This window comes from Neodiprion fabricii, chromosome 3 (genome assembly GCF_021155785.1).
Source record: "Neodiprion fabricii isolate iyNeoFabr1 chromosome 3, iyNeoFabr1.1, whole genome shotgun sequence".
NCBI lineage: Eukaryota > Metazoa > Arthropoda > Insecta > Hymenoptera > Diprionidae > Neodiprion > Neodiprion fabricii.
In genome coordinates, this window is record NC_060241.1 from 2,685,003 (window position 1) to 2,712,010 (window position 27,008).

Here is a 27,008-nt window from a genome sequence, read left to right on the forward strand (position 1 = left end):
CGCGATCTTTTAATTATTATTTCCGATTCATTTGCCGTGAGAAAATATGACTTTTCGTTGGAAGTTTAAATACTCGTGAGTTGCCGAACGTTTTTTTTTTTTTTTTTGTGTTCAGGGAAACTCGTGCACAAATTCGAGCTTTCGAAAACTCTGCGAGAAAGCATATTTATCATCGTTAGAACACACGTTTTGGAGTTACGTGAAAACTATCGATTTTTATCGAAAAAGAGAAGATCGGTAATGTTCGAATGATGATAATTATTGATATAACAGGGGTTGTTTAGTGTGAAAAAATATTGAACCAAGTTTACGAGTGAAATTTTCTACCATGTTAAGGGGATACCATGGTCGATTACGAGGTCCGTGCGTATATACATATACAAAAATATCGGAAGACACGTAACTCGAAAATTGGTTTCACAGCCCCATTCTATACGCAATTCTGAACAAAGCTTCGATCCATTTTCATTTGACTTAGAAATAAATAAATCGCACGGATTTTACGAAATCGCGATGGTAAATTCGTAGAATTCGTGCCATTTCTTTATCTCTGCGTCAAATATGTTGAATATTATTTTTGCTCATAATTGCTTATAGAATGAGGCTATTCGAGCCCTTTTCGAAAAAAGGTGAAAAAAAAGTAAAAAAACAAATAACTTTCTCAGTGTTGCCACGATGAAAAATCGTAAATTATTTTTTCCCGAAACTACACCCTGGTATGTATACGCAAACTTATACATGTATGAGAAACCGCGTTTTACGCTTTCTATTGTAACGTTGAAAATAGAAGTGTCAAAGTACGAAATGTTTTGAAGACGCAAGGATCCGTTTTACGGTATTTTTTAAATTTAGAAAGTTCAATCTCTAATAAATAAGAAAGGAGTTTAAATACAACGATTCCCAAAAAATTCTTATTATCAAAATGTCCAAAATTTCACTCAAGTTCCACTTGCAATACAATAACATCGTAATAAATAGAAAAGGAGAATTTCCCGTTTTGCAACTTCACTATTCTTCTTTCCGCGAAATAATAATAATAATAATTCAGCAGAACCGAAATAATTTTACCATTACAGATTCAAAACGAACGTTCCGCCGTACGGCGATGAAGGAAAAAATAAAATGTTCCGTCCATTAGTCGTATAAAATTCGTATAAAATATATAATTGGGCAGGCGATGCCCTTGAACCCCAACAAGTATTGATTTGTGAACTCTGTGTTTGTACCTGGCATGAACCAGCTCTTTCTTCCTTATCTTCTCGTCTCTATTATTTATATGAAAAAAAAAAAAAAAATATATATATACATATAAGCAAATGTTTAGTTTCACAATAAACGAGGATTTTTTCTGACAATATTTGTAACGTAGTCAAATTACTGCGCGGTAATAATGTTCAAATATTAAATTTTTTATTTTTTAATTTTTATTATTGATTACACCTTTTTTTTATATATATATATGTATATAATATAGGGTTACGCACGATAATACCGTAACTAGTTACAATTTTACCAATCGGAAGAAAAATACGGATCGAATGAACTTGGTCGTTTTTATATTCAAGATAAAATTTTCTTACGTTCGTACGTACACGTCAGTAAATAAGTCAAGCAAGATATTAAGTGTGTGTGTGTGTAAATATGATATATATAATCACATGTTGCTCGCAGTGCCGCGGATTGTAGGAAAAGGGAAAAGAAGAAGATAAACATGAGACTGGGTATGTATTTCTGGTATACAACGTCAAGAGAAGATAGTGTGAAAGAGACAGAGAGAGAGAGAAAATAAATAGAAGAAAGATGAGAAATGAGAGGGGAAATGGAAGACGGAAGCAGCCTCCCCACCCTTTCCCTTTCCGGAAAAAGAAAAGAAGAGTAGAGAGAAGCATGGCAGCTACTGTTACGAATACACCGAGCATAACGGAATTGATAATGTAACGACGTAAGACGACGTGGGTGGTGGTCATGTTGTAACCTTGTATACGTATACCGCTCTAGTTGCGGCTGTGATGGTTGTTGGAGATGAGAGAGCGAGATTTCTGAATGGCTTGCAAAAGAAGTTTCACGTACGCTTCTCGTTCTCCTTCCTCGCCACGTGCTTTTCTTCGTGATAACACGTGTGTACGTTAGGGTGATCCTTACTTGGGATGTCGATGATTTTTTTCCAGACCACCCCCCAAATCGACTACAAATAATTCAAAAACAATTTCCTAATTTTTTCACATTTTTTATATCAATTCTAACCCGTGTCTGTGAATGGATGGATATCACCATTTAAAATACACCTGTTTCAGATACATTCTCGGCATATAATTTATTGTAAGAGTGACGATGTTCGAATCAATCTGTAATTGCGTAGATTTAGTGAGTATTGGTGCTACTGTCTGAGAAAAAATTCACACCAATATCGACGAATTGCACACCCTAGAAATTTGACTTTTTCTTTTTATTTATAATAAATGCAATTCTCTGTATTACCTGGTATGATGATGTGAATTTTTTCTCGGATAGTAGCACTAATGCTCATTAGAACCTCACATTCATGGATTTTTTCGAACGTTATTACTCTTACAGTAAAATATATACTAAGAACGTGTCCGAAATACGTGTATTTTAAATTGGGAAATCCTTCCTCTTACAGGCACGGGTTACAGTTGATGTAAAATTCTGAAAAAAATTGTGAATTGTTTTTCAATTATTTATAGTTCAATAACATTCTAAATGAGGACCAACCTAGTGTACGTACACCTATGTATAATATTTACTGCGTATACAGGGTGGTCCATTTAAGTTGGCACAGCGGAATATCTCGAGAATCAGCCATTTTGGAGAAAGATGTTTGAAATAAAAGTTTCATGGTTCGAAGGGGAAAAAAAAACACTTGCGCCATCGTACTTTTGATTTGGTGGAGGTGAACATTGTTTTATTTATTTTTTATTTTTTAAAATCGAAGCGTGTACTTATTTTCACAGATTTGCATTTTACACATAAAAATGATAAACTTTTATACCAAACATTTTTTTTTTTATACGACATCAATTTTTCAAGGTATTTAATATTGCAAAAAACAAAGTCGTTTTAATCCATGCTCAAAATTATGCCCATCAAATTCAATACACTTTTAAATAAGTTTTATAAAAGATGCGTGACAGCGTGGTAAAGTTCCTCTATCTCGATGCCTCTGCAAGCATTTCTAATCCGAATTCCTTCATATTTTCTGGAGTGATTGACTTCTTCTTTGATGTCGCAAGAAAAAAAAAAAAAAGTTTGGGATAAAAGTTTATTATTTTTATGTGTAAAAATCAATTGCAAGTAAACATTTTTTTGGCGACGAGAAAACAAAAAAAAAATGTACATATTGAAATATTTTTTCAAGAGATAAAATAATATGGAATATATCGCGTGTATTTATTTATTTATTTTATTGTTTTTACCTCAATACATTACTTTTGTTCGATTCCTTTATCAATTAACTTCTTCCGCAATTTTTATTCCACCTATCGTTATTATGCGTATAATATTTTCTCGACGCTTCGTCATGTAAAAAACGCTGCATCGTTTTCGTCGGCGATTGCAGCAGACACCGTATAATGAATAATCGCTGCGCATACTGTACGACTGAATTTCGATATCCTGCGTATACGGTATAGATGTATAAGATATATGCATATACAATATACGTAATCGTGTATAAACTAGCGGCGCCGATTCTACTCTACTCATTGTTTTAATTACGGCGTGCACGGAGTATCAATTTTCCTCCGCAATCAAGATGCTTCGGAAAGAAAAAACAATTTATAACAAAATACAAGCAGGAAGCGCGTGTTGTTACAGGCACATACACGATATACGTGCGGTATATAGTATTAATTATCCGTAAGGAAAATTAAATAATTCTATTTTTATGAAGAAAAATAATAAAAAAAAAAAGTATACATATATATAGCGAAGAAAAACAGTAAGAATCGAGTAAGGTTATAATTAAACAAATTCGAAATCAACAAATAATTTCATTCGAGAAGTCACGCGTCGAATATATTCAACTTCGAATAACAGATTTGTAAATATCGTTATACTTGTTATAAAACATTATTTTTATTTTTTTTATTTTTATTTTGTCAAATTATCAATTTTCATCTCGAAAATGCTTGTTCCGTGCGCAGTCTAGGGTAAGTGTATCTCTATTTTCTCAAGGATTCGATCTACTAGGTTGGACGGGTATACCTACTTAAAGGTGAGGCAACCACCGGTTGTCGGATGTTTACGAACGTGTGGAGGCAAGAGAGAACCTGATAATGCCGACACTCGTCCGATGTCTATATCTATACCCCACTTACGAGAGAAGAAGGAAAGAAAAAGAAAAGAAAAAGAAGAAGCGGACAAATAGAGAGAGGTGGAGTGTTTCACCGGACAACAAACGGACGTATCCCAGTGTAAACTTGAAAGTGGACGCGAAAAAGAGAGAGAAAGACAGGAAGAGAAGAGAAAGGAAGAGAATAAGCTTCCTTCGCTTTCAAGCCGTTACAGGTATGATGTACGTTTATTATATCTTTCTATTTTTCCGACGTCTCATCGCCTGTAATAATACCGCAATATTATCTGTGAAACGTAAACTGCATTTTAAAAAAACACTGCAAATAATTATACGCTTCTGTGTATAAATTGATGAGATTGAAAAAAAAAAAATATTTATAATCCTGTGGAGTTTATAATTCATGAATCAGTTAATTACGGACAGGAATATCGTACGAATTCACGATAATACACCTCCCCCAAAGATTATTGCACATAATCCGTTCAGATCTGATTGAAAAGGTGTTACTGCTGCGGCTGAACAGTCCGTTATATTTTAATATGTAAATGCTGATATCGGGTGAATATGTAATTCTGAAAGCATGTCTTTTCCAAGTATTTTTGAGGTCAAGGAAATAATCCGATAACGACCGTAAAAAGTTTTATTTTCCACGCATTGATACGGTTTTGAGCGTTCAGATTCGACTAATTCTTAAAACCACTTTCTCAGATGGCGTCGTAGAACAAACTATCATATTCGTCTTTTGGGATGAAAGTTTCTTTTGAAAAATACCGAATAACACTAGTTTCCAGTCCAAATACGAAATTTCAAGAACTATCGAGTCAATGTGATTTATTATATAATTATACAGTATAAACATAACTTGTATTAGAAGAGTTGATCGGTAATTCTTCAAATTGCGCATTTGGAACTCAAAAATATTATTATTAAATATTTTTCAAAAGAAAAATTCACCCTGAAGAAGGAAGATGACAGTTTGTTCTATTGCGGGATTTTATAAAATGATAAAAAAAAACATATTCAAAACTGCCTTAATGCGTGGAAAAAATGACGTTATATAACACGAGCATGTTTTACATGTTTTTCTATGCGTGTTTTCCATACCCAAATTACCCATTTCTATGACGGTCGAGCAACTCTGCGAATGCGCGCATGCGCGGAGTACTGAAAATACCAGTTTCAAGCCTACGAGTTAGAAGTGATAGTTTCAGTACTTCTGAGTACTCCGCGCGTGCGCCGCCGCGACAAGACCAAAGTTACGCGACCCTAACCTCAATCTCGTACTTCGTGAAAGACCGAGTAACATACTCTTGTTATATGAAGAATCGTGTGCAACGATGAGGCAACGGTCTTTTCGCCTTGCGTATTCGCAATATTCGTCTTGTACTCACTTACGACTCATATTGCAAACTCGCGCTCGGCCCGAAAAGACCGAGTTTGCCTTTTATGGACATTATCGGATTCTTCGACCTCAAAAATACTTGAAACACGTGTTTTCAGAAGTAAATATTCTCCTGAGACACCAAAAACATTGAATTACTTTATGACGTCATACCGCGATTTTTGGCAGTCAAGTGGTTTAATAACACGTTAAACGTACGAGAGAGAGAGAGAGAGAGAAATTGTTCCGACTGAGATATTGTATTTCTGTTTCAAAACGTACAATTATGCATTACTAAGGTTCTTACACAAACGGTTTTTACCGAAAGGGAAAGAAAAGTGAAAAAAATAATATAAAATCAATGACGTGTAAAAGGATTGTACCTACGAAAGAAAACCCACGAAAACCGTTTGGGCAATAATAAATTTAATAAGTCAAATATTTTGAAAAAGTACGTCGAAATTCCAACGAGGATGATGAATCATAGGCGTATAAGAAGCGAAAAACATGTTGCAAGAAGATTAGCACAATCCTGGCTCGTCTGCATAACTTCAAGACAAGAAAACTCGACAAGTCCGTGCGTGCGTGCCCCAACGCGTTTTACTAAAGCATTTGAGCATGGATAAAATCAACAAAAAAAAAAAAAACGTGAACGGAGCGAGTAAGCGAGTGGGTTACAAAGAAGAAAACAATCGGAAATTAAAAAACAGTCTCGGAAAATGAAAGGAAATCTATGAAAAATTTCAAACTTTTTTCAAGCAGGGGGTGGAGGTGGGGAGTTGAAAGTCGATTATACGCAACGACGTTGCGTTTCTCGACGGTTTGACAAATAGCTGACAATACAAATAAACAGTCACGCAACGACGTTTCCTCCTGCTGAAAAGGCTGCGTTAAAAAATGCGATACCATTGGGGAGGCAGATGGAAAACTAATAAGCCGAGATTGACGAACGAACGATCGAACAAAGCAAACGTTTCAATAAGAAAAGAAGAAATTAATAGAATAGAAAGCAAAGACAAAAAAAAAAAAAGAGGGAGAAGTTCCCTGTTCGGTTTATCGCGCGGTCTACCGAAAATACAGAAAGGACGTATGTAGTCGCCCTTGCTGCGTCGTCGCGAGAATTTTCTTACTCTTATTCTTATCCTTATTTTCACTACTACCACTACTACTACTACTACTACTACTACTACTACTACTACTACTACTACTACTTCTCCTTCTCCTCCTCCCCCTATTCCTCGCGGTTGTCACACTCACCTTCCGTAGTCAGTCAGGCAGACAGACAGGCAGCCGGTTAGACTTTGGTTGAGGAACAAAAAGCGTCGAGGAGTTCAGGTTCGCATCGCCACCAGTTCGGTAGGTAGGCTCTCGTATCGCTCGCCACCTACTCTTGGTGTGGTTCACGGTTCGGATTGCGTTGCGCGGACAGCGTCGAACGAATGAATAACGAATAAACAGAGATAGACGATCACGAAGTAAGTCACTCGCGACGCGACGAGCGGAATAACGGTTTCAGCGTCCGGAGCTTTTCAAGTCTTTCACAATTTCATCGAACAAGTGAACAACAACAACAACAACAACAACAGCATCAGCAACAGCAGCAACAACAGGAACAACCGAACATCAACAACACTGCTTTACCACCGGAGTAGTAAAAAAAACCAAAAAAACTGCACAACACGGTTCCCACAACCCGCGTGAAATAACTTACTGCACAGCAGTGTAATAATTGAATTGTACAAAGCTATAAAAAGAGGGGAGGAGCGAAATATTCGCGTGTTCACGGGAGGTTTATGCTTGTTAATGCCAACAACACAAGGCTACCTCTCAACCGCCGCGTAACCAAACGAAAGTGAAATGGCATTTGTTGTTCGATATGCGGAGAGAGGGAAGAGGAAGAGAGGGAGAAGAGAGGAAGTGGGAGGGAGAGAGGTAGGAGGGCGGGAGGGAGGGAGGGAGGACAGACTAACCAACCGAGTCTGAGAGAGTGAAGTTAGGCTAGATTTGGTTAGGTTAGGTACAAAACGACGTGGTGATACCGCGTCGCGATCCTCGTTAGAAAAACGAGAATCCGGACGACAAGGGAACAACGCAAAATCCACGAGATGAGTAGTCAGTCGATCGAGACACGGCAAAACCGCCGAAACGTTGCGTATCGCGATGCGCGTTGCGTTGCGTCGAGTCGGTTCGGTTGTTGCCGGGAGATGAGGGATGCGTGGATACTGCCGAGAGGAAAGGAGAGGAGAGGAGCAGAGAGACGGCGGAGAGGGGGGGGGCGGGAATCCAGGGTAGAGGGGAGGGGGAAACGCGCCGTCGGCTTTCGGAGGAGGAGGAGGAGGAGGCGACAAATTTTCTCTGTCGGATGTAGACTGCGAGAAAAGATAAACACACACACAGAGTCGCACGCGCGTACCGATCATCCATACATGCGTGTACATCCGCCCATCTACCTTTGGTTAAATTTCATGCGAATGATCGAGCCTCTGTCACCGCGGCTAAAATCCGAACAACCCGGAATTATAATTCCGAATGTGAAATCTAGAACTGTTAATGTATGTATGTACGTAACAAGCACCATTTGTCATCATCTCACATATACCAGAATTCAAATTTCTCCGATCGTTAAAAAAGTATAATAAAGATACGTCGTATTTTCGTTGTCGGTTCAAACTGGGCGTTGTTATTGTTGTTGGGCACATTCGTAACCAACTTCGTGGATAATCGGGTTGACTGCAGATATCAATTTCTATGAATTTTTCAGATATTCAACAATAAGAGAAATGCGGTAAGATTTCTGCATATTCACCATCAGCTCCGGATAACTGGTAAAAAAGGAGTGAGAAAAAATTGAGAGGGATAAAATCGACGGAGGTTCCCCGCGCTCGAGTACCTTACCAACGAAAAATTCAAACTCGATAATCGAGTTAATCGAGTCGCGGCATTTGAAATACATAAGCGTGCCATTTCCCTGGGTATCGATGAAGGAGAGCTGCTATGAACCTGCAGAGGAAGTGGAGAGAGAGAATCGGGAGGAGAAAGAGCTTGGCGAGAGTTGAATATTTCCGATAGTCGGTACATACGTACGTATGTGTGTATATATGATGCTGTACAACGTATCGACATGCGCAGGTACGTACGTACGCGATACAAGAGGACAGGTATGCGTACACCAACACCTAGACATCGCCGACGAAGAAGCGAGGTATGCGGCGCGGGAGAAAGAGATGATCGATGAGGCCGAGTACATACATACGTAGATAGGTAGGTACAGTGCCCGCAGAACACAGAGAGAAAGAGAGTGAGTGACTCTCTACGGCCTGGGAGAGACAAAGAAGAGAAGAGGATGGCGGTCCTCTTCCCCTGAAACGCTCATCGTCCTCGTCGACGTCGTTTCCTCCCCTCTCGACGCGTCCGTCGCGTTGTACAGTATCATCGGTGGCGGAACGGCGGCGCGACGGTTCGAAAAGGCACCCGAACAAAATTTCGATACCGCCGTATCGCGGGAGGTGAACGAAACCAGCAGGGCGACGAAATTCGACACTTTACCTACGTGCGTGTGCACGGGTCGAGTAACCGAACCGTGCATTAATTATTTACGTATATATATGCGTGAGAACGGATATATTCGCATGCGTGAATGCAGGTTACGCGTCTGTTCCCTGGTTTGCAATTTCGTAAACAGTTTCGTAGTGAAGTTGGCCACTTACCAGCTTCGGTAGGTAATGAGTTACCGGTAGAGTAGTAGGTTAAAAGGCGGCTAACTTCACTCCGAACCCATAGAAAAGACGGTTATACCGTAGCTGCACATGAAACGGGTGCGCGTTTTGCGTAATGCAGACTTCTCCGGTAGCCTCTCTCTACTCTCAGTCAGGTTGATAGGAGGAGGGACAAACGTCGTTGGCGAGTCGACGGATGGACGGACGACAGGATAGAATTCGCGGACAGGAATGGCGACGGAGGGGAAGTGAAGAGAGTGGGACAAATCCGGCATAAACCAAAGGAGACAGAGAAGAGAAAAGAGGGGTTGATAGGGGAAGAAGAGGATGCGGACGTTTGCCACTGGCTGGGCGGAAGAGAGACGAGGAGGTGAAATTAACGGCGACGCTGACCCCGGGGATAGCGGGCGTCGCGCGGTTCAGAGAGAAAGAGAGAAAGAGAGAGAGAGAGCGAAACGAGGACCGGTAGACGCCGGCGGCTGGTAGGCAGGCAGGCAAGGCAGAGTTTGCGCGGACAAAGGGATTCTGCGGCTCCAGCAGCAGTCGGGAGTCGGATGTACACGCACTCTATGCCCGTGTGAATGTGTGTGTCCACGTCCCAGCTACGCATACATATCACGAGGGAAAGTTGCAGAGAGCATACAGTCGGTGTTGAATTTTAAAAAAAATTGCACTCGAGCTTCGCACGCTTGAGAAAACCTATGTCATGTACAGATGAAGTCTTTCTTTTTTTTTTTCATCGCTTTTGTTATAGATTACACAGCTACATCAATTAATATTCGTTAGTGTATTGGGCTTCCAGCTAAATTGTTTTCGGTGACTGGCGATACAGCCGGCATGAGAGATTGGGAGTCATTGTCGCATAATTCGCATAGAATCGAACTCGCATTTTGTTTCGGACCGAAAACAAGCTAACCGAAAGCCCGGGGCGTTGATAAACATTATTGTACTCGCAACTCGATTACATCTTTTCAATACATTGAATTATGTACTCGCGCGTTTGAATTTGTTGTTACAATTGTTGAAAGTGTTATCAAATTTGTATATTATAACAGTACGTATAATATTGATCTTGGATAATTATAATATATAAATCAAGAAAAATAAATAAAGCAGTTATAAAGTATCGTATAATTTGTGTGTTCGAGAAAAAAAAAACTATTATTGCGACACGCCTAATGATAGAAAATTGGAAAAAAAAATATTAATAACAAAAAGAATAATAATACAGGATAATTGTCAGATTCGTTCAGCAATATGTCGATAACGAGATTGAAAATAGTAGATAAGGGAATGATTTGCGGCGGGGATGTTGAGCAGAGAACAGTGCGAACTGAGAGCTCTACCTCTCCAATTTTGGATACAAGAAAGAGGGGAATGAGGGAGATAGACTGACAATCCGTCTGCGTGGAAAGGCGCTTTTCATTCCAAGGTCGATGTACTTTGGCGTCGTCGCGTGGTGTACAGTCTGCGAACGCGTGCACGATTCCTCCTTCCACCTTCTGTAACATCTACCAAGCTTCTCCTCTTTCTCTTCCACGTGTCGTAAAAATTCACGACGTACTGAAAGCCGTTGGCGAATTGAAGCAACGCGATTTGAAAGTGTGTCGAAGAATCGTTCGAAGAAAAAAAAAAAAAAAGTTAAGGAACATTTATAATTTTCACAGAGGATTGTAAAAGAATATGACCAATTATTTCCAATTGATGAACATAATATTGATAATGTAATCAGTTCCGGGAATTCGACAGGATTGTCGAACGGTTATATTGTCACACTCAAAATTACAATCCGACAATTTCTCAATATAAAAATCTGTCTCTTCTGCAACGCGCGTTTTAATTTTATATCCTACGGTTGTAAGAATAAAATGATCAGCATTGTGAAATCGGCTCGTTATAAAAAAGCGTGAATGATATCGATACCGATAAAGGGGTAAAAGCGCGATTACGACTGTATTCTTCTCGGATTGAATGCTTCTCTCGTTTCCATAATACTAAAGTAAAAAAAATCATTGACATGGAGGAAGGCGGGGAAGAAATGTTGACATTTTGCGTGTACGTAAATTGAGAATCCCTGTTCTCGTCTGGACTGAGCTGGGCAGTCGCCATCGAATGCGCAAATTAACTAAATTGGAGAACAATGCGCAACTTGACGAGAGGCACTGGTTCGAAGCCCTTCCCCTGCAGTCTTTCATCGAATACCCCAAGAGGACTGCATGATAGTCAGTCATTGCCACCGTTGTTACAAATTCTTTCAGTGTCCATTTCGAGGAAAGCAAAGGTAAAAAAAAAATCCAATTGGGGCAAATTTTTAAACCACTATTACATCAACTGCGTGAGAAAATAAAACAAGCCTAAACGCGTCATCTAGTTCCCGTTCATTTCGGTTTCACGAATGCTAAAATTACGCGAGACTAGTTGACGGAGTTTCAAATAACAACGAAAAGGAAAAAAAAAGGTTCGTTCGAATTTTTCGTGGAAGATTTTGGTTCGCGGTAAATTTGCAGGCTCAAACCGTTTGTCGCGTCGGTAAGATGCGTTACCAACGTGAGAAATCATCACGTTTTCCGTAAAACAGTCGGTAAGTTAGCGACGTTCGGTGGTTCACATTTAGAAGATAAACATAAAATAAATAACAAATTGCAGGGACCTGTAGACGGTAATAAGCCGTAGCTTTATTCAAGCAACAAACTCGGTGGTAAATATAGATAAGACAGTTTCCTGCAGTATCAAGAACAGATATTAAATCCGGATTCACGATAATTACAGAAACAACACGGAATGATGATCGAATAAGAAACGAATATCGTCGCTAAGAATTTTTGATAGACGATTATTATCGTTGCGTAAACAGGTGTAGGGTATATATCGGACAGATAAAAATCGGAGAGTGTCAATCGAAACGAATTTCGTAAGTATATATCATGCCGTACGCGGTATGATAGATAGGTACATAACAGATACTTTCGTAATTCGTGATTACTGTGAAATATAACAGTTTCAAACATTCGATTAAAATGGAATGAACAATTTTAAAAGAAATATTTTTTCCAACACACATGTTGCGTCTCTCTTTCAAAGTTCCTTTGTCGTTTTTCTTTCGTAAAAATAAGCTGCGGTTGTGTTTGATCCAATTATAATAAAACCGCGACACAACTGGAGACCAAGAATTGTTCTCGCATGATTTTCACGACAATTAGTATCAGGCACAATCGTATCTTCGCGTAACAAACAAATCATCGTCTACGGTACGTACATGAGAGATTTTTCCCTCGGTAGGGAAAGTTTTAATTACACTTTACAAGTATTGTGAGGAAAAACCCGTTTGATAAAGCATATTTTGCCGTGTAACACGCGTTAACACACACCTATGTATAAATATGTACAATGAACATATATAATTATATACGAGTCATTTTTCTCTCGCCGCATTTATTTCTCTTTTCATTTCCAACGATATTCTCGTTCCACGTATGAACGTATACCTAACAAAGCGTCGTATCTAATCGTAGAATCGGTAATTATAATCAACTCACCTGAAGCTCAGCCTGCGACACGTCAATTTCACCTCTGTATACGAATTCGATGATGAATTTCAGATCGGTGAAACAAACGTCCTGGGGCATGATGATTGTCGGATGTTTGCACGGGTTTGACAGAAGTAGTTTTTGAAAGTACGAACTGCACGCTGACAAGACGACCTGTAAAAAAATCAAAACAAAAACAAAAAAAATCAAAACTGAAAACGAATAACGTAATACGCATACGAGTTGTATTGCGGTGGACAAAAAATGAATAAAAAATTTTAGATAAAATGTGAAAAAAAAAAAAAAAAGAACTCCGCTTATCGTTCTCTCCATATTTTTTTCATTATTCGGTGGCAAACCTTGTGGGCCTTGAGCGATGCCTCGTTGCAGGCCAAAGTAACGTCGACGAAAGCTTCGGTCTGCAGTAACTGATGAAATACGGAAGTCATATTCGACTGGTAATTGTTCCAGCGAAGGCAGTAGTGCTGCCCCGCCATCCCTCCACTGCAACAATAAGTATGAATGAATAAACGAAAGGAAGCAACAGAAAACGAAACGAAAAAAAAAAAAAAAAAAAAAACGATGAGAATTACGTGCGAAAAGTAAGAAAGTACAAACAAACGAACAGGAATAAATATTTGCAGGGTTCGGATCGTGACTTTCTTTTCGCCGTTTTTCGCAAGCTGCGCTTTTTGATATTATGTATAGAAAAAAAACAAACAAAAAAATCCTTCTACCGATCGTCACGCTGCGAAAAATGGTTCCCGAATTTTCCGCTAACGCAAATATATGTACTTATATACATATATTTATATGTATGTATACACATAATGCATTATAATTATCAAGCAGACACAATCACAGACAAATTATATCACATACATCTTATGTATATACCTGTAGTGCGTTCCCCAATTTCGTTCCATGTAGATTTTTGTACAGTGTAACAATAACAATAACAATGATAATAATAATACTATTAGCAAGAACAGCAATAACAGTGACGGTACTAAGAATAATATTCGCGTGTCGGGTGAAGAGAAAAATTTAAGATAAAAAAAAAAGGACGAAAACAGCGTATCGAGAGGTTGATAACGAAGAAGCAAAATCGTGAATAAACGATAACGCGAAAATTGTATATTATCGTTCGGAGAGCGACGACGACGAAGGTGGTTTACGAATTGTAAAAAAGGGAAATAGATGGGCGTTGGTCTAGAGAGAACTCTGGTTTATATATACGGTTACTTCACCTGTTCTCTGCACTCTGGTTTATCTTCCTATCTATGTAACTCTTTATACGGAGGGGGTTAGAAGAGGAAGGGAAGGGCTATTTTCGTTATCTTCAATCTAGCGGCTGCAAGCCGAGCGTGGCAATTGTAAGCAAGTATAAAGATCGCGAGGCTCTGCCAGGCTAGCGGAGGCATATCGGATAGGTGGGTAGGTAGGCGCAAGGAAGGTAAACGGGAGAGTTTTATCAGCTGCTTAGAACGTGGCGACGATAACGGAAAACCAACCTCCTCCCTCCTCTCTCTCTCTCTTCTCCGAGCCGGCCAACTTCCTCTTCGTTGTTATTTGTCCGTAATTTCCAGCACTTGGCGCTTTTTCAATACGTATTTCAAATCGAAAAAAAAAAAAAAAACCCCGACGAGATTCACTCCGCGCGAATATTTCACGCGCATCCCTTTACTTCCGGTCTTCGTCACCCCGCAGCGATAGTTTTTTTTTATTTTTTTTTTTCTACGACAAAACCCACCCTCTCTCGATCCTCTCCGACGCACGATTTTTACACACGTGAAAAACACACGTATAACAATTATCTCTCTTCGTGCCCGCGTATACGCGATATCTTAAAATTGGGTTACCCACTCTACGCGCCGTTCAAGATTCCCCCCCCCCTCCAACCCCTGATAATCAGCGATAACGAAATGAAACGTTATAGAACGCGGTTGGATATATAACTCGCCGGTTTATCGAGTTATCGTTATTATTGGTATTATTGTTGTTGTTATTATTATTTTTTTTATCGCTATTCCTCGGCACACGCGAAGCGGAAAATCGACGGACGGAATTGATGATTCTCGTTACGCGGGTACGTCGGTTTTATTTTCGTCGTATTCTTTCTCTGTCTTTTTTTTTTTTTAATACCTGCGCCTTACTTTGGCGATTTGTTGAATGAAATATTTTGCGAATAGTTTCAATCTTGCAGCGTGTTTACGTACGACGGAACTTGAACGAATCCCTTGATATTTTACTACAGAGCGTCTGTATATTCTGTACAACGTATAGTACATTTTTTTCTCTCTCTCTCTCTCTCTCCGTTTTTTGCGAACTCAAAATATGTTGATATAAATGTCGTGTAATCGCAAGATAAAAAATTTCATCTGTTATAAGTAGAAAAATTCAGTGAAACAAGGTATCGTTGAAAAAACTGTTTGAATGTGTTGGAATTAGGAAAAAAAATGAAAATAGTTAAGGACTGAGCGGTGACCGGAAATAAAAATTTCCCTCGGTGCCATGTGTAAAGAATTTCATCAAAATCCGTTTGGTATATTTACCGTTGAGTTGAGATAAAAATGTAAAAAAAAATTATGGAATCATTTTAGAATTATTTCGAACGGGTTTCACTGACGGGACAATCGAATAATTCAAAAATCACCTTTTCAAGTATCACACAGCCATTTTACGGCTAGGTATACAATGTATTTGTAGTTAACCGACCATTTCAGAGGGGTTTTATTCACCCTCCTAGGATCGGAACGTTCCTCTTCCTCGCTCCGTAGCTAAAAGGAGAAAGAAGAGTGCCATCTCTCTTATCCCTCTTTCAAGACTATCCTGCACCCTTCTTCAATTCATCTCAATTTTTCTTGCCGCCTTTTCTCTCTCTCTCCCTCCCTCTCTCTCTCTCCATCTCTATATCTTGTTCCTCCATCTCCTTTTTTCCTTTCCTTGGTTTTACTTCACTTTACGTTCTTTCATTTTTCCCCATCTCTTTTTTTTTGTTATTATTCTTTTCTTCTTGTTTTTTCTTTACCGCTCTTTCCCCCCCCCCCCCTCTCCCTCTCTTTCCCGTCGTCCGTTCTCTATCTCCCTGCGCCTCGCTCACCCCGTATTCACGTTTCTCTTCCCTTCTCCCATCATCGTTCTCTACGTGTGTATTCCCATATTCTACGCGTATACACACGTACATGCAACCATTCACCGAGTATCTCCTCTCTCTCTCTCTCTCTCCTTTCTCTCTCTCTCTCTCTCTCTCTCTCTCTTTCGCCATCGCAGCCTCGACGCTTCCTTCTCTTCCGACCCCGTTTTTTCCCTTCGCCGCCTCCGCCTCCACCCCACCCCCGCCCCCCCGCCCGCGTCCTCGTCCACTCTCTTTCGCTCGTTTCCTTTCTCTCGCTATCTCCCCCCCCCCCCCTCTCTCTCTCTCTCTCTGTGAAAACGTTATTCGCCTCGGCTTCGCTCGCTCTCTCCTTGTTCCGTTCTTCCCCTTCTTCTCTCTTTCCTTCCTTTCTTATGCATCCCCTGCCCTATTTCTTTCTCTATACCCTCGTCCTCCTCCTCTGCCCCTCCTCCTCATCCTCATCCTTATAGCTTCTCCGTTGTCCCCCTTTTTACGTTTTTCCAACGTTATTGACGTTGCCGCGAGCTGCACGTAGCAACCTTATATATATACGTATATATATATATACATGTATGCACATAGGTACGTACATATATATATATATACACATACCTCCTATCCTCTTTATCTTGCTCCGCTTCTTTTTCTCTCCCCCCCTCCCTCTCTCTCTCTTCGTCTTTCACTCCCCCCCCCCCTTCCCCCCTGCCAAGTTTCGTACGCTCGCACGTTAAGGAAGAAAACTTGCCCGTATGCGTATAACATGTATTGGAATATCACGTCTATACGAGTAACATCGATATCCCTTCTCTGCGAAAATCGACGATTATAATTCCAAGAGTAGGATCGATGTATGTGCTATGCGTATAAGGTTTTTTACGTGTGTATACGTATATATAAAATATTTTTACCGACCTACAATAAACGCGTTTTAAAGAAAAGGATTTCACGTTCCTGTTTCGCCGCTTTCCTATCTCGTTATACGCGCTTTCTTTCTTTCTTTCTTTCTTTCTTTCTTTCTTTCTTTCTTTCTTTCTTTCCATCTTTAGTATACCGTTATACTATATACATATATATATATATATATTTGTTTCACAGTTTGAATTAAACTATTCTTGCTTCATATTATTTGATTAATCAATATTATTTCAAGTGACATAAAAATCTCTTCGCATAGGCATGCATACATACATACATACATAGATACACGTATGTTCCGTTTTTAATTTTCGCCTTCGTCTTTGTTCGTTAAATTTATACAACTACAAAAATTATACACTTACAAGTCGTATAAGAAAAAGAGAACAATATACACATGTCTTATCCTACACGACATGTATCCTGTATATATACATATTTATTTTATACATGTTACATATATATATATATCGCGTATCTGTTTCACGCAGTATGGATGTATATATAACATAATAAGAAACATCGCGATCATGTGGGCGGAGACGAGAATGGCATTCGGAATGCTTCTTTACTGTTACTACAACTCGCCTTACGGTAAGGAAGAATAAGAACAAGAACAAGAAGAAGAAGAAGAACGAGAAAAAGAAAAACGACAACAATATATAACTATACCTAATAACAACGAAATGGCAAAAAAGAGAACGAATAAAAAAAAAAAAACGTCGTGACATATGTCAGTAAAAATTGGACGGGAAGGAGATGTTTCATCGGTTGCTCATTTTCGTTACGAAAACCAACTACATTTACATGAATTAGGGAGAGAAAAAAAGTACACAACGTACGCTCGTACGCATGTGCACGTTGCACAGAAAGAGGGATCTGTTTGTAGGGGTGGAAGAAAAAAAAAAAGAAAAACCAACATAAAACAAAGACGTATATGCGAGTGTGTGATATACATATTCCTGTACATATATCAGTTTTATCTAATATCGATCAACCCCCGCAAGTCCTCTCCCCCCCCCCAAGCTTTCTCTCACCACTATTACTTACCCTTATATCTTCCCTATTTTCTCTCCCCAAACATTTATGTATATGTATACACAAACACACACACGCACGCAGAATAACTTTTATACTCGCGGTCGTTGTCGTGGTGTGACGTTTTTTAAATCATCCTATTCGCGAAGTTTGAAGTTACGTCACATTATCGCAAGAATACACATTTGTGTGTGTATTTTTTTTACTATTTTTTTATTTTGTTTTTTGTATATACAAGTATAGTAGCCAGCCACGCAACGATGCCATTACACCACACCATATAGAACGAACCCTGATCAAATAATCTGTATATATCCCTGAAACCCCGTAAAAAACAATCTTCTCTACATACTGTGTGTGTGTGTATATATATATATGCATTATTATAGAGTTATACGTAAATACGATACGAGGTTACTCCGTTGTTACTAGATATATCATTTTTGTTAATTATCACATTCTATAGAAATATATTTATAAGGTTATCGAACGAACCGAGTAACGACTATAGGTACCAAGTTTTCGTTCAAAAATAAAAAGAGACAACAGCGGGAAAACCAATAACGATAATGATAATAATTACAACTGTGAAATAGTGGAGTGTATTGAATGCAGGGTCATTTTTTTTTTTGTTTTTTCCTCCATCCACACGGAGAAGAAGAAGAGGCATTGGGTAAGTGAGAAGGAAGTTGTTGGATAAAAATTGACAAAAACAAAGATCGAATCGAGGATGGGAATTATTTCTTAGTCAATCTCGTGGCGTGTGTATGGATGTATATGTGGAACATGTACGGAAGAGATGCCAGAAAAAAATGAGGAAAAAAAGAATGTAAGAAGAAAGATGATGACGATGAGGAGGAAGAAGAAGAAGAAGAAGAAGAAGAAGAAGATGAAGAAGAATATAAAGAAGCAAAAGGAGAAAAAGAGTAGACAGATGGTTATTTCAGACAATGCGAGGAGAAACTTTTAGACATGTGTGTGTGTGTGTGTGTGTGTGTGTGTGTGTGTAAGGGGTACGAGACGACGATGTTTCAGCAGCAGCGCTAGTGCCAGCACTGTGTAAGTGTAATGTATGTATGTATGTATGTATATGAGAGGAATGAAGCCAGCGAAAGGGAACCGTGAGAGAGCCGGATACACCGCAAATCTATTGTATTATATATATATATATATATAAATATATATATAAATAGAAAGAGGTGAAACTAAGTGTAGTGGTATAAAGGGGTAAAGAAAAATAGCATGGTAATACAGTGGCGAATACGCATGGAATAAAGTAAAACTAGGAAAATATCAGAAGGGAAGGACAAAAAAAAAAATTTAATAAACTGAAACTAATGAATAAATAAGCCAGAAAACAAATAAATAAATAAATAAAGACAGACGGATACGTCGGTAAATTATTAAGTAGGTGAAACGAGAGAGAGAAAGAGAGAGTTGTAGGGAGAAATCGACAAGAAACAGAAGAAGAAGAAGATTAGAAAAATACGTGAAGCACTTTCCAAATGTTCGTTCGGTAGAACAGAAGGGAAATTAATTTTCATGATAAGAAAATATCTGTACAATTATACGGGAGGAAGGGACGGAGATGAAGAAATTCGTTGAAAGAAAAGAAAAAAAAAAAAACAAAGGCAAAGAATAATTAAAAAGATGCGAAGAGGAAAGAAAGACAAAACTATAAATTGCAGTGATATATATACGTGTAATATTTACGTGCGTGCATTCGTAATGCGAAAATTAATAAATATATATATATATATATATATATATATATATATATATATATATATATATATATATATATATGTATATGTATATGTATATATTATACGTTATAAAACACACGCGTGCTATTGTTGTCGATATATTTGATATACCTACAGTGAGACAATTTTTTAGTTCCGTTTAGCGCTGAGCCCTTAACTATTTTCATTTTTTACCACAATCAAAAAATATTGTTCTAGGTAGAAAATGATAATTAGCAAAAAATGAACGCCGATAGCGCAAAATGATTAGGCGTACCTCGTTTTTCGTAATTTCAACAATATTCAAACAGTTTTTTTTAACGATATCTGGTTTAGTCAATTTTTCTAGTTACGACAAGAAATGAAATTTTTTTCAGTGTAACAAATATCATATAATCAGATGATATAATTATAGGTATACATGTAATATTTATTTAAAATCCAACGTATGGAAAGTTGCGGGAAATCAGGAGGAGTTAATTAAGCGGGGAGGGATAAACAAATAAACAAGAGTCGATCAATTTCAGGAAGATACAAAAACAATTTAAAAACAAAATCACGACTTTGAAATGGATCGAAATAGTATCTGCGAAGATTGTAAATTTAAATGTCGAAAAACAAACGCGCACTCTGCAAGCATTTTGTAATACAGCGAGTCGTCGAAGTTTGGGGAAAAGTTTCGTATCGATATCACGATACCGTGGAAATAAAAAAATAAATAAAATAAAAAATAATACAATTCTATAATTATTACACAATCGGTTATGCATATAATTGTAAACACGAGCGGCTGAAGAAAAAAAAAAAAAAAAATATCGAAGAAACCAATCTTTCAACAGGCAACGTTTCATATTCAACGCATGAAAAATCTATGAATCTTCGATCGTTGAACGATGATTATTCGACTACAATATGCAGTAAACGCGACGCTGCGAAATTACTCGTATTTTTACACTCTTTGCTCGAGGATTCTTAACGTATACTGTACAATGTACAACAACGATAATAGCAACGATTTAAAAATAATAAAAATACATCCACGCACGTTACACATATTCTGTAAATTGTCGCGATTGCGCGGAAGAGAAAGGAAACGAAAGGAATGGATGGCAATAGAAGTTTCGGCGTGGAGTGTGTGAAAGGGGCGAGGAGAGGGGGTGAAAGATATACGGATAGATAGCGAGAGAGAGAGAGGGTGGGGGGGGAGGGAAAAATAATAGCGTGCACGGGAGTAAAATGATGATGACGGCAGGATGTGTGACGAAGGGGAGAAACTCAAAGGAACAAAGTACGCGTGCATGCGAGTGTGTGGCGCAAGGATATGGGGAGAACACAGCGACGCCGTGCAATGAGTCAGGATTATACGTACGCGGTGAAAAAGGGGATGGAAATAAAAGAGAGAGAGAGAGAGAGAGAGAGAGAGAGAGGGGGGGGGGGAGGATGGGGAGGAGGGACGCGATCGGCACACGACGAAACTTCCGCTAACGTGTAAAACGCGTCCATGTGATACCGTTCGATCATGACGTAAAACAGAAAAAAAAACAAAAAAAACAAAAAAAAAAACGAGCGCGCGCAAAAAGTAAAAAATAAAAATAAAATAAAAAAAAAAAAGCAATCCTGCTCCCCTTTTTCTCGCCCCGCCCTTCCGAGCTACAATAAAAACTTTTGATGCTCGCGGCAAATAAAAAGAAAGGAAGAAAGAAAGACGGGAAGAAAGAGAGAGAGAGAGAGAATAAAAAATAGACGTTATTATAGAAATTTTTCGGTGCGTTTAGTATTTGTTTTTTTAGGCATTTGATCATCGTTAATTCGTTTCGTAATTTTACTACGTTTTTGTCGGAAAGGGTTAAGATTCGTAATTTACAAAGTTACGAGAGCGTCAAGTTACGAATGTTTTTTGTGGCGAAACTTTGGGTACAGAGATCAAACTTTGAGGAAACATCGAAATTTTGAACGATGAAAGATTTTTAGTTACGTGAATTTCCGGCTTGGTGAAATTTCACGACTTTGATCCTTCTTTGTTTTTCATTTTCCATGTTTTTCCGTACGGAATCCTGGTCGTTCGGATTGTCGGGTTTTTTTTTTCATTTTTTTTCCACCCACTCGTTGAGTAAACTATGCTCTGTGAGTATATTCGAATTTTCGGAATTTCACTCCGTCGAAACTTTATTTGTCGGAACTTTGCTCTGTCGTAACTTGAGTTTTCCGAATCTAGCATTTCGAAACATCGATGTGTAAAGGTTTCCGGCCATTCGAAACTTTGTTGTTTTTTCAAAGTTTGATTTCTTTACTTCAAGTGTTTCGCCAACAAATAATTCGGATTTGAGCACTTTCGGGACTTTTCAAATTAGAAACTTTATCCCCCCCTTATTTTATGACATTTATAAATATGTATAATAAAAGATATTGCGTTATATTCGACTTTGGTGTTTTTTCGCACTTTTTTTTTAAATAAAATTTTCTTCAATTCATAATCTCATCTCGTCGATTTTCGTCTTTGCTCCATTTGTAAGTTGTACTTATGCATACGTACATTGATATCAACTATCAGATATTCAAACGATAAGAAACAGAAACACGAAACTAGCAGATTTTCGTCTCGATTTCAAGATCTTTAACTTTTCGACTCCTGGCAAAGAAAAGTTTCGTGTTTAAAAAAATGCTAATAATTACGGCTGTTGCAGAGCCTGCATCGAGATGAGCTTATATTACAGACGGTATAATATAAGAAAGAGGAACGCGAAGAAGAAAAAGAAGAAGTGGGAAAAAATGGGGAGGGTGGAGGGGGGGGGGGGGGGGGGAATTATAACGCGGGTGGATAAGAAGAGAAGAGCAGCATAAAAGAGATCCTGCGCTTCAAACCGTGAATTTCCTCCTTCTCCTCCTTCTCCTCCTCTTCCTCCTCCTCCTCCTTCTCCTCCGCCCCTTCATCATCCTACTTTTTTATCTCTTTGTCAGTATTTCCTTGCTACGAGAAGAGGAAAAAAAAAGTTCGCGCGCAGCTCGCGCAGTTGCTGAAAAGGAAAAAGGAGGAGGACTGAAGAAAAAGCGGAAGAGCCGAGGAGCGGAGAGAAGGGGGGGGGGATCCAGTCCTGCCACCCTTTCCTACGATACCTACCCGCATATGGAAATACACGTACATGGTATTATGGCACGTATGTATACGTGTGTAATCCATCATAATAGATAAGAGCGAACGCGAGGAGAAGAAACGCGAAAAGGGAGGACAAAGAATGGAAGAGAGAGAGAGAGACACGCGAAGGAGTGCAGATTTTTTTGATTCTACTTATGATCTATGCATGAAATGCAGAATTTAACATACGACGATTGGGAAAGGCGTGTAAATTTTTTCATTCGTTAAATTACCCTCGCCTGTATAATCTGTACGTATATTATCTTGATTTCGATGGAATCTTTCATTCGAATTTCCCGCGTCTTTGAAACGTTATAACACTCAATTCGCGTCTTCAATTCTTGTAAGTTCAGTTTCCATATTGTAGAATTTTTATTTTCAATATTGATCGACAATTGACTCGTTAGAAACATTTTCTTTATTTACGTATTTCTCTTCAAATTATCTTCTACTTTACATATATACATATATACACACAGTGTAGGTACCTCTATAATATTACCATGTATACATATATCTATATCTTGATCCTTTCTTTCTGTAAATACGAACATGATAAACGAGTGTAAACCAGATATGGTATATGTAAAACACACGGACGTGATAGATAGTCCATACAAAGAGACACAGAGAGAAGAGAGAGAGAGAGAAAAGAGGTAAAATTCTGTAGAATGTGTACGTTTGTAGGGTGATGGCCTAGATTCGGTCAAGACCTGCTTTCTAGCAACAGCAACAGCAGCAGCAGCAGCAGCAGCAGAAGCAGCAAGCAGGAACAGCAGAAACAGACTGCGGCATTTCTCTTTATCACATTGTGTGTGTGTGTGTGTGTGTGTGTGTGTGTGAGAGAAGAGAGTTATACGGCAGAAGGAGTATGAAACTTCTTCCGCGAGCGAAGTAAATGGAAAAGAAGAGGCAAACTAAGAAAAAGTAAGACGTGGAGGGGCGAAAAAGCGAGGCGAGAGGCCGATGGAAATCGGCCACTGTCGAAGTCTTTTTCTTTTTCTCTTTCTTTTTCTTTTCTTTTTTTTTTTTTTTTTCATCTTATCCTTCTTTTTTGTTTACGGCAAAATTATCGCCAAATCGAAGGATTATACTTTTCTCCCGCGCGATTATCATCGGCGCTTCGCGCCGTTGTCGAAATGTGGCGGGAGAATTCAAATTTTCACCGCCAGAACGAACACGATTCGACGTTCATTATTCGAATTGAATTTGAAACACGATCATTGAGCACGAAAGTATTTTCCAGTGATAATATAAAATTATTAGAAAAACGAAAAACAATTCCGTAATGTTATTATAAGTATATGGTATATATGTATATATATATATATATATATATATATCCCTGTGAACGAAATTCAAAGGGATAAGATTTATCGTAGAAGGCGGAAAATATAAGAAGGGGAGAAACATTCGGACGTAAAAAATACACTTTATTTACCACGGGCACGTGTATGCTGTATTTATATATACATTATAGGTATAGGAGAAAATTCTGAGAACGGAAGAAACGAGGAAGCGAAAAAGGAGGGGAAAAGGGAACCGGAAAAATTTGTGCAAGATGACGGTTGATTCGCAGGTCACTTGCTGTGTACCGTTTCTAGTGGCGTGGAGTGTTTTGCTCGTACGTTACGAGCAACTGACAAGCTAACCCAGAAATGAATGAAATACGCGGAGCGCGTATTATCGTCTCATTGTCAGCGAGTACGATATACGGGGGGGGGGGGGGGAGGGAGAGAGAGGAAGAGGATAAATAGCGCGTACGTGGTGAGGAAAAAGAAAACGATCAAATGACACGTCGACGACGACGATGACGATGATTTTTGTTACATAAGCCTGGGATAAAAATTCCATTATTTCTAGGTAGATGGGAAAAGATGTATATTAACTTGACCGAGAAGTAGAAGGAAGAAACATTTCTTCTTCACGTGTAATATGATAACGTCTACAGCGAGAAAAGCGATAATCATTGTCATCATCATCCTTGTAGATATTGTTACACCTTTGCAACGTAAACATTGACGACGAGTAAAACGGATAATTCGATCGATCGCAGTTAAAAACGCGAGATCGTCAAGAGCGTAAAAAAAAAGAAAAAAACGTACGAAATAAATATCGTAACGAGTACAAAACATCATCGGCTGTACAATTTAAATCCTACCACGTTGTGATTGTATACTGTCAAAGTAAAGGGCAAACGGTGTGTGGATATTGACAGAATAAACTGATACAGACGTTGTGTTAACGTAACAAATAAATCGCACGTTCTCAGATGCATACGTACACGCATACATGCACAGAGTATAAATCAGCTGTCACTCACCGTTTGATAGTCAGAACGTCGCAGGAACGTATTCGAGATGTGTGTAAGAGAAAAATGATGAAAACAGAGAAGTAAAAAAAAAAAAAAAAAAAACAAAAACAAATAAAAAAAATGTAAATAAAAAAAAACTCAACAACAACAACAATAGCAGCAGCAGCAGCAACGACGACGAATAAATAATACGGAGAGTACGAAAGCAGGTAAAAACAAACGAAAACAAAACAAACAAACAAACGAATAAACAAACAAACAAACAAACTGGCGACACGCACTGACTGACTGACTGACTGACCGACCGACTGTCTCGTCGATATACGAAAATTATTCGTCAGCGCGTTATTATTTCGAACTTTGTTTTACACACGGTGCCCGACACAACGGACACGAAGCGTTGCGGACGACGGCGCAAAACGATTAAGCGATTTTGTTGTGGACCCCAATTCTTCACTCCGGCTCTCTCTTGCCCCGGCTTTCCACTTCTCCTACTCTCCTTTCGCCGCTCCTCTGGACCGCGGGAAGCGGTGATGCGGCATGTGGACGGAACCTCGGCGTCAGTTTTGTGGCTGCGGAAGGGCGGCGAGGGGGGGAGCGAGGTAGAGGTAGGGAGGGCGGGCGGGCGGAGAGACGAACGCGATTCACTGACGTACGAATTACCGCCGCCGCCGCCGTCTAGCAGCCTGCGCTGCGGACCGATTTTCGTCATCTGCGCCGCGTCTCCCTAAGACTTCGCCACCGTTTCCGTGCTACCCGGCGGCCCGGCTTCATGCTTCGCCGTTCGATCGTTACCACGTAGAGTTCCTACCGCCACGGCCATTGTGTAAAAAGTAAGCGCGGCGGGTAGTGCAAGCCGAGGACGGAGGACGGACGCTGTTTGGTTTTCATTTCCCCAAAAATACAGAATATATATATATAGATATATATATATATATATATATATATACGCATACACACATTACATACAGATATATATATATGTATATATTTAAAAAATAATAATACAACGGGTATATATTAAAGTATAGAGACGTATATGCAACAGTTTTCATTTTTCAATGAGAGAAAACAATATTTTTGATTGGTCTTTCTAACCCCTCTTTGATATCGCCTCGACACATTCGCCGCTCAGCCTCCTCGTCATCATCGTCATCATCATCATCCCCTCATGTTGTGATATTAGATTGTGCCAAGCCGATGTGAGTACTCGATAATTTTTTTTTTTTTTATCTACATATTATGTATAGGTATTATTTTATAATTCTCGATGTTTGAACGCGCGCGCGTGTTTCTATGTGCCTGCGTGCGTGCGTGTGTGCGTGTGTGCGTGCGTGCGAGTGCATCGGTACAGATTCTTGTAGTACATAGTTTTCTTTGTTATCATATTACTCTCTCGATGTTATCTTCGACGCGTTTCCGATCGTTTTCTCGCGTTTCATGGCCTGCCGGTTAGGGATAAACCAATGTTGCGAACCCGCCGTAAAAGGCGGTGGTCCTCCCTAGCGTTCCGAATTTTCGGGGAAATTTGTGAGATTTTCCGGAAAAACTTGAATATCTTGTGCCGACCTGAGTCGTTCAATCGATGATACCCTCGAGCTCGATCGATTTCAACCGGTTTGTCATACGTCCTTCGCATTTAGTAGCAATGTCCGACAATTTTCCTCACGATTTTCAAACACTTTTCGCCATTTTGTCCTTACCCAGTCCGCGAAGTCGGCCATTGCGCGTTCACCGGCCCCATCCTCCTCCTCTTCCTCCGCTTCTATATACGCTGAGTGAAGAACAGGGGGGGAAAACTGAAAC

At 39.1% G+C, this 27,008-nt stretch overlaps 2 protein-coding genes across 56 annotated transcripts in view; one reads left to right on the forward strand and one right to left on the reverse strand.

Annotated features, from left to right (window-relative positions):
- The window catches only part of LOC124177689 (protein bric-a-brac 2), a 33,917-nt gene extending 8,174 nt beyond the window's left edge, over nt 1-25,743 (reverse strand). For 4 of the 6 annotated variants that reach the window (XM_046560335.1, XM_046560332.1, XM_046560334.1 and 1 more), the window contains exons 1-3: nt 13,837-13,880; nt 13,299-13,443; nt 12,949-13,113 (exon numbers count right to left, since the gene is read on the reverse strand). In XM_046560335.1, the coding sequence (XP_046416291.1) occupies nt 12,949-13,113; nt 13,299-13,443; nt 13,837-13,865 (339 nt within the window). In that variant the 5' untranslated portion in view covers nt 13,866-13,880. Of the gene's footprint in view, nt 1-12,948; nt 13,114-13,298; nt 13,444-13,836; nt 13,881-25,211; nt 25,312-25,483 lie in introns of those variants that run through there. The other 2 variants (XM_046560333.1, XM_046560336.1) reach the window with 2 other exon arrangements.
- Nucleotides 25,744-26,013: 270 nt separating this feature from the next.
- LOC124177730 (longitudinals lacking protein) overlaps nt 26,014-27,008 on the forward strand; it is a 102,056-nt gene continuing 101,061 nt past the window's right edge. For 28 of the 50 annotated variants that reach the window (XR_006869657.1, XM_046560460.1, XM_046560462.1 and 25 more), the window contains exon 1: nt 26,016-26,404. The gene's annotated coding sequence lies outside the window, so the exon portion shown is untranslated. Of the gene's footprint in view, nt 26,405-27,008 lie in introns of all 50 variants that reach the window. The other 22 variants (XM_046560479.1, XM_046560476.1, XM_046560474.1 and 19 more) reach the window with 3 other exon arrangements.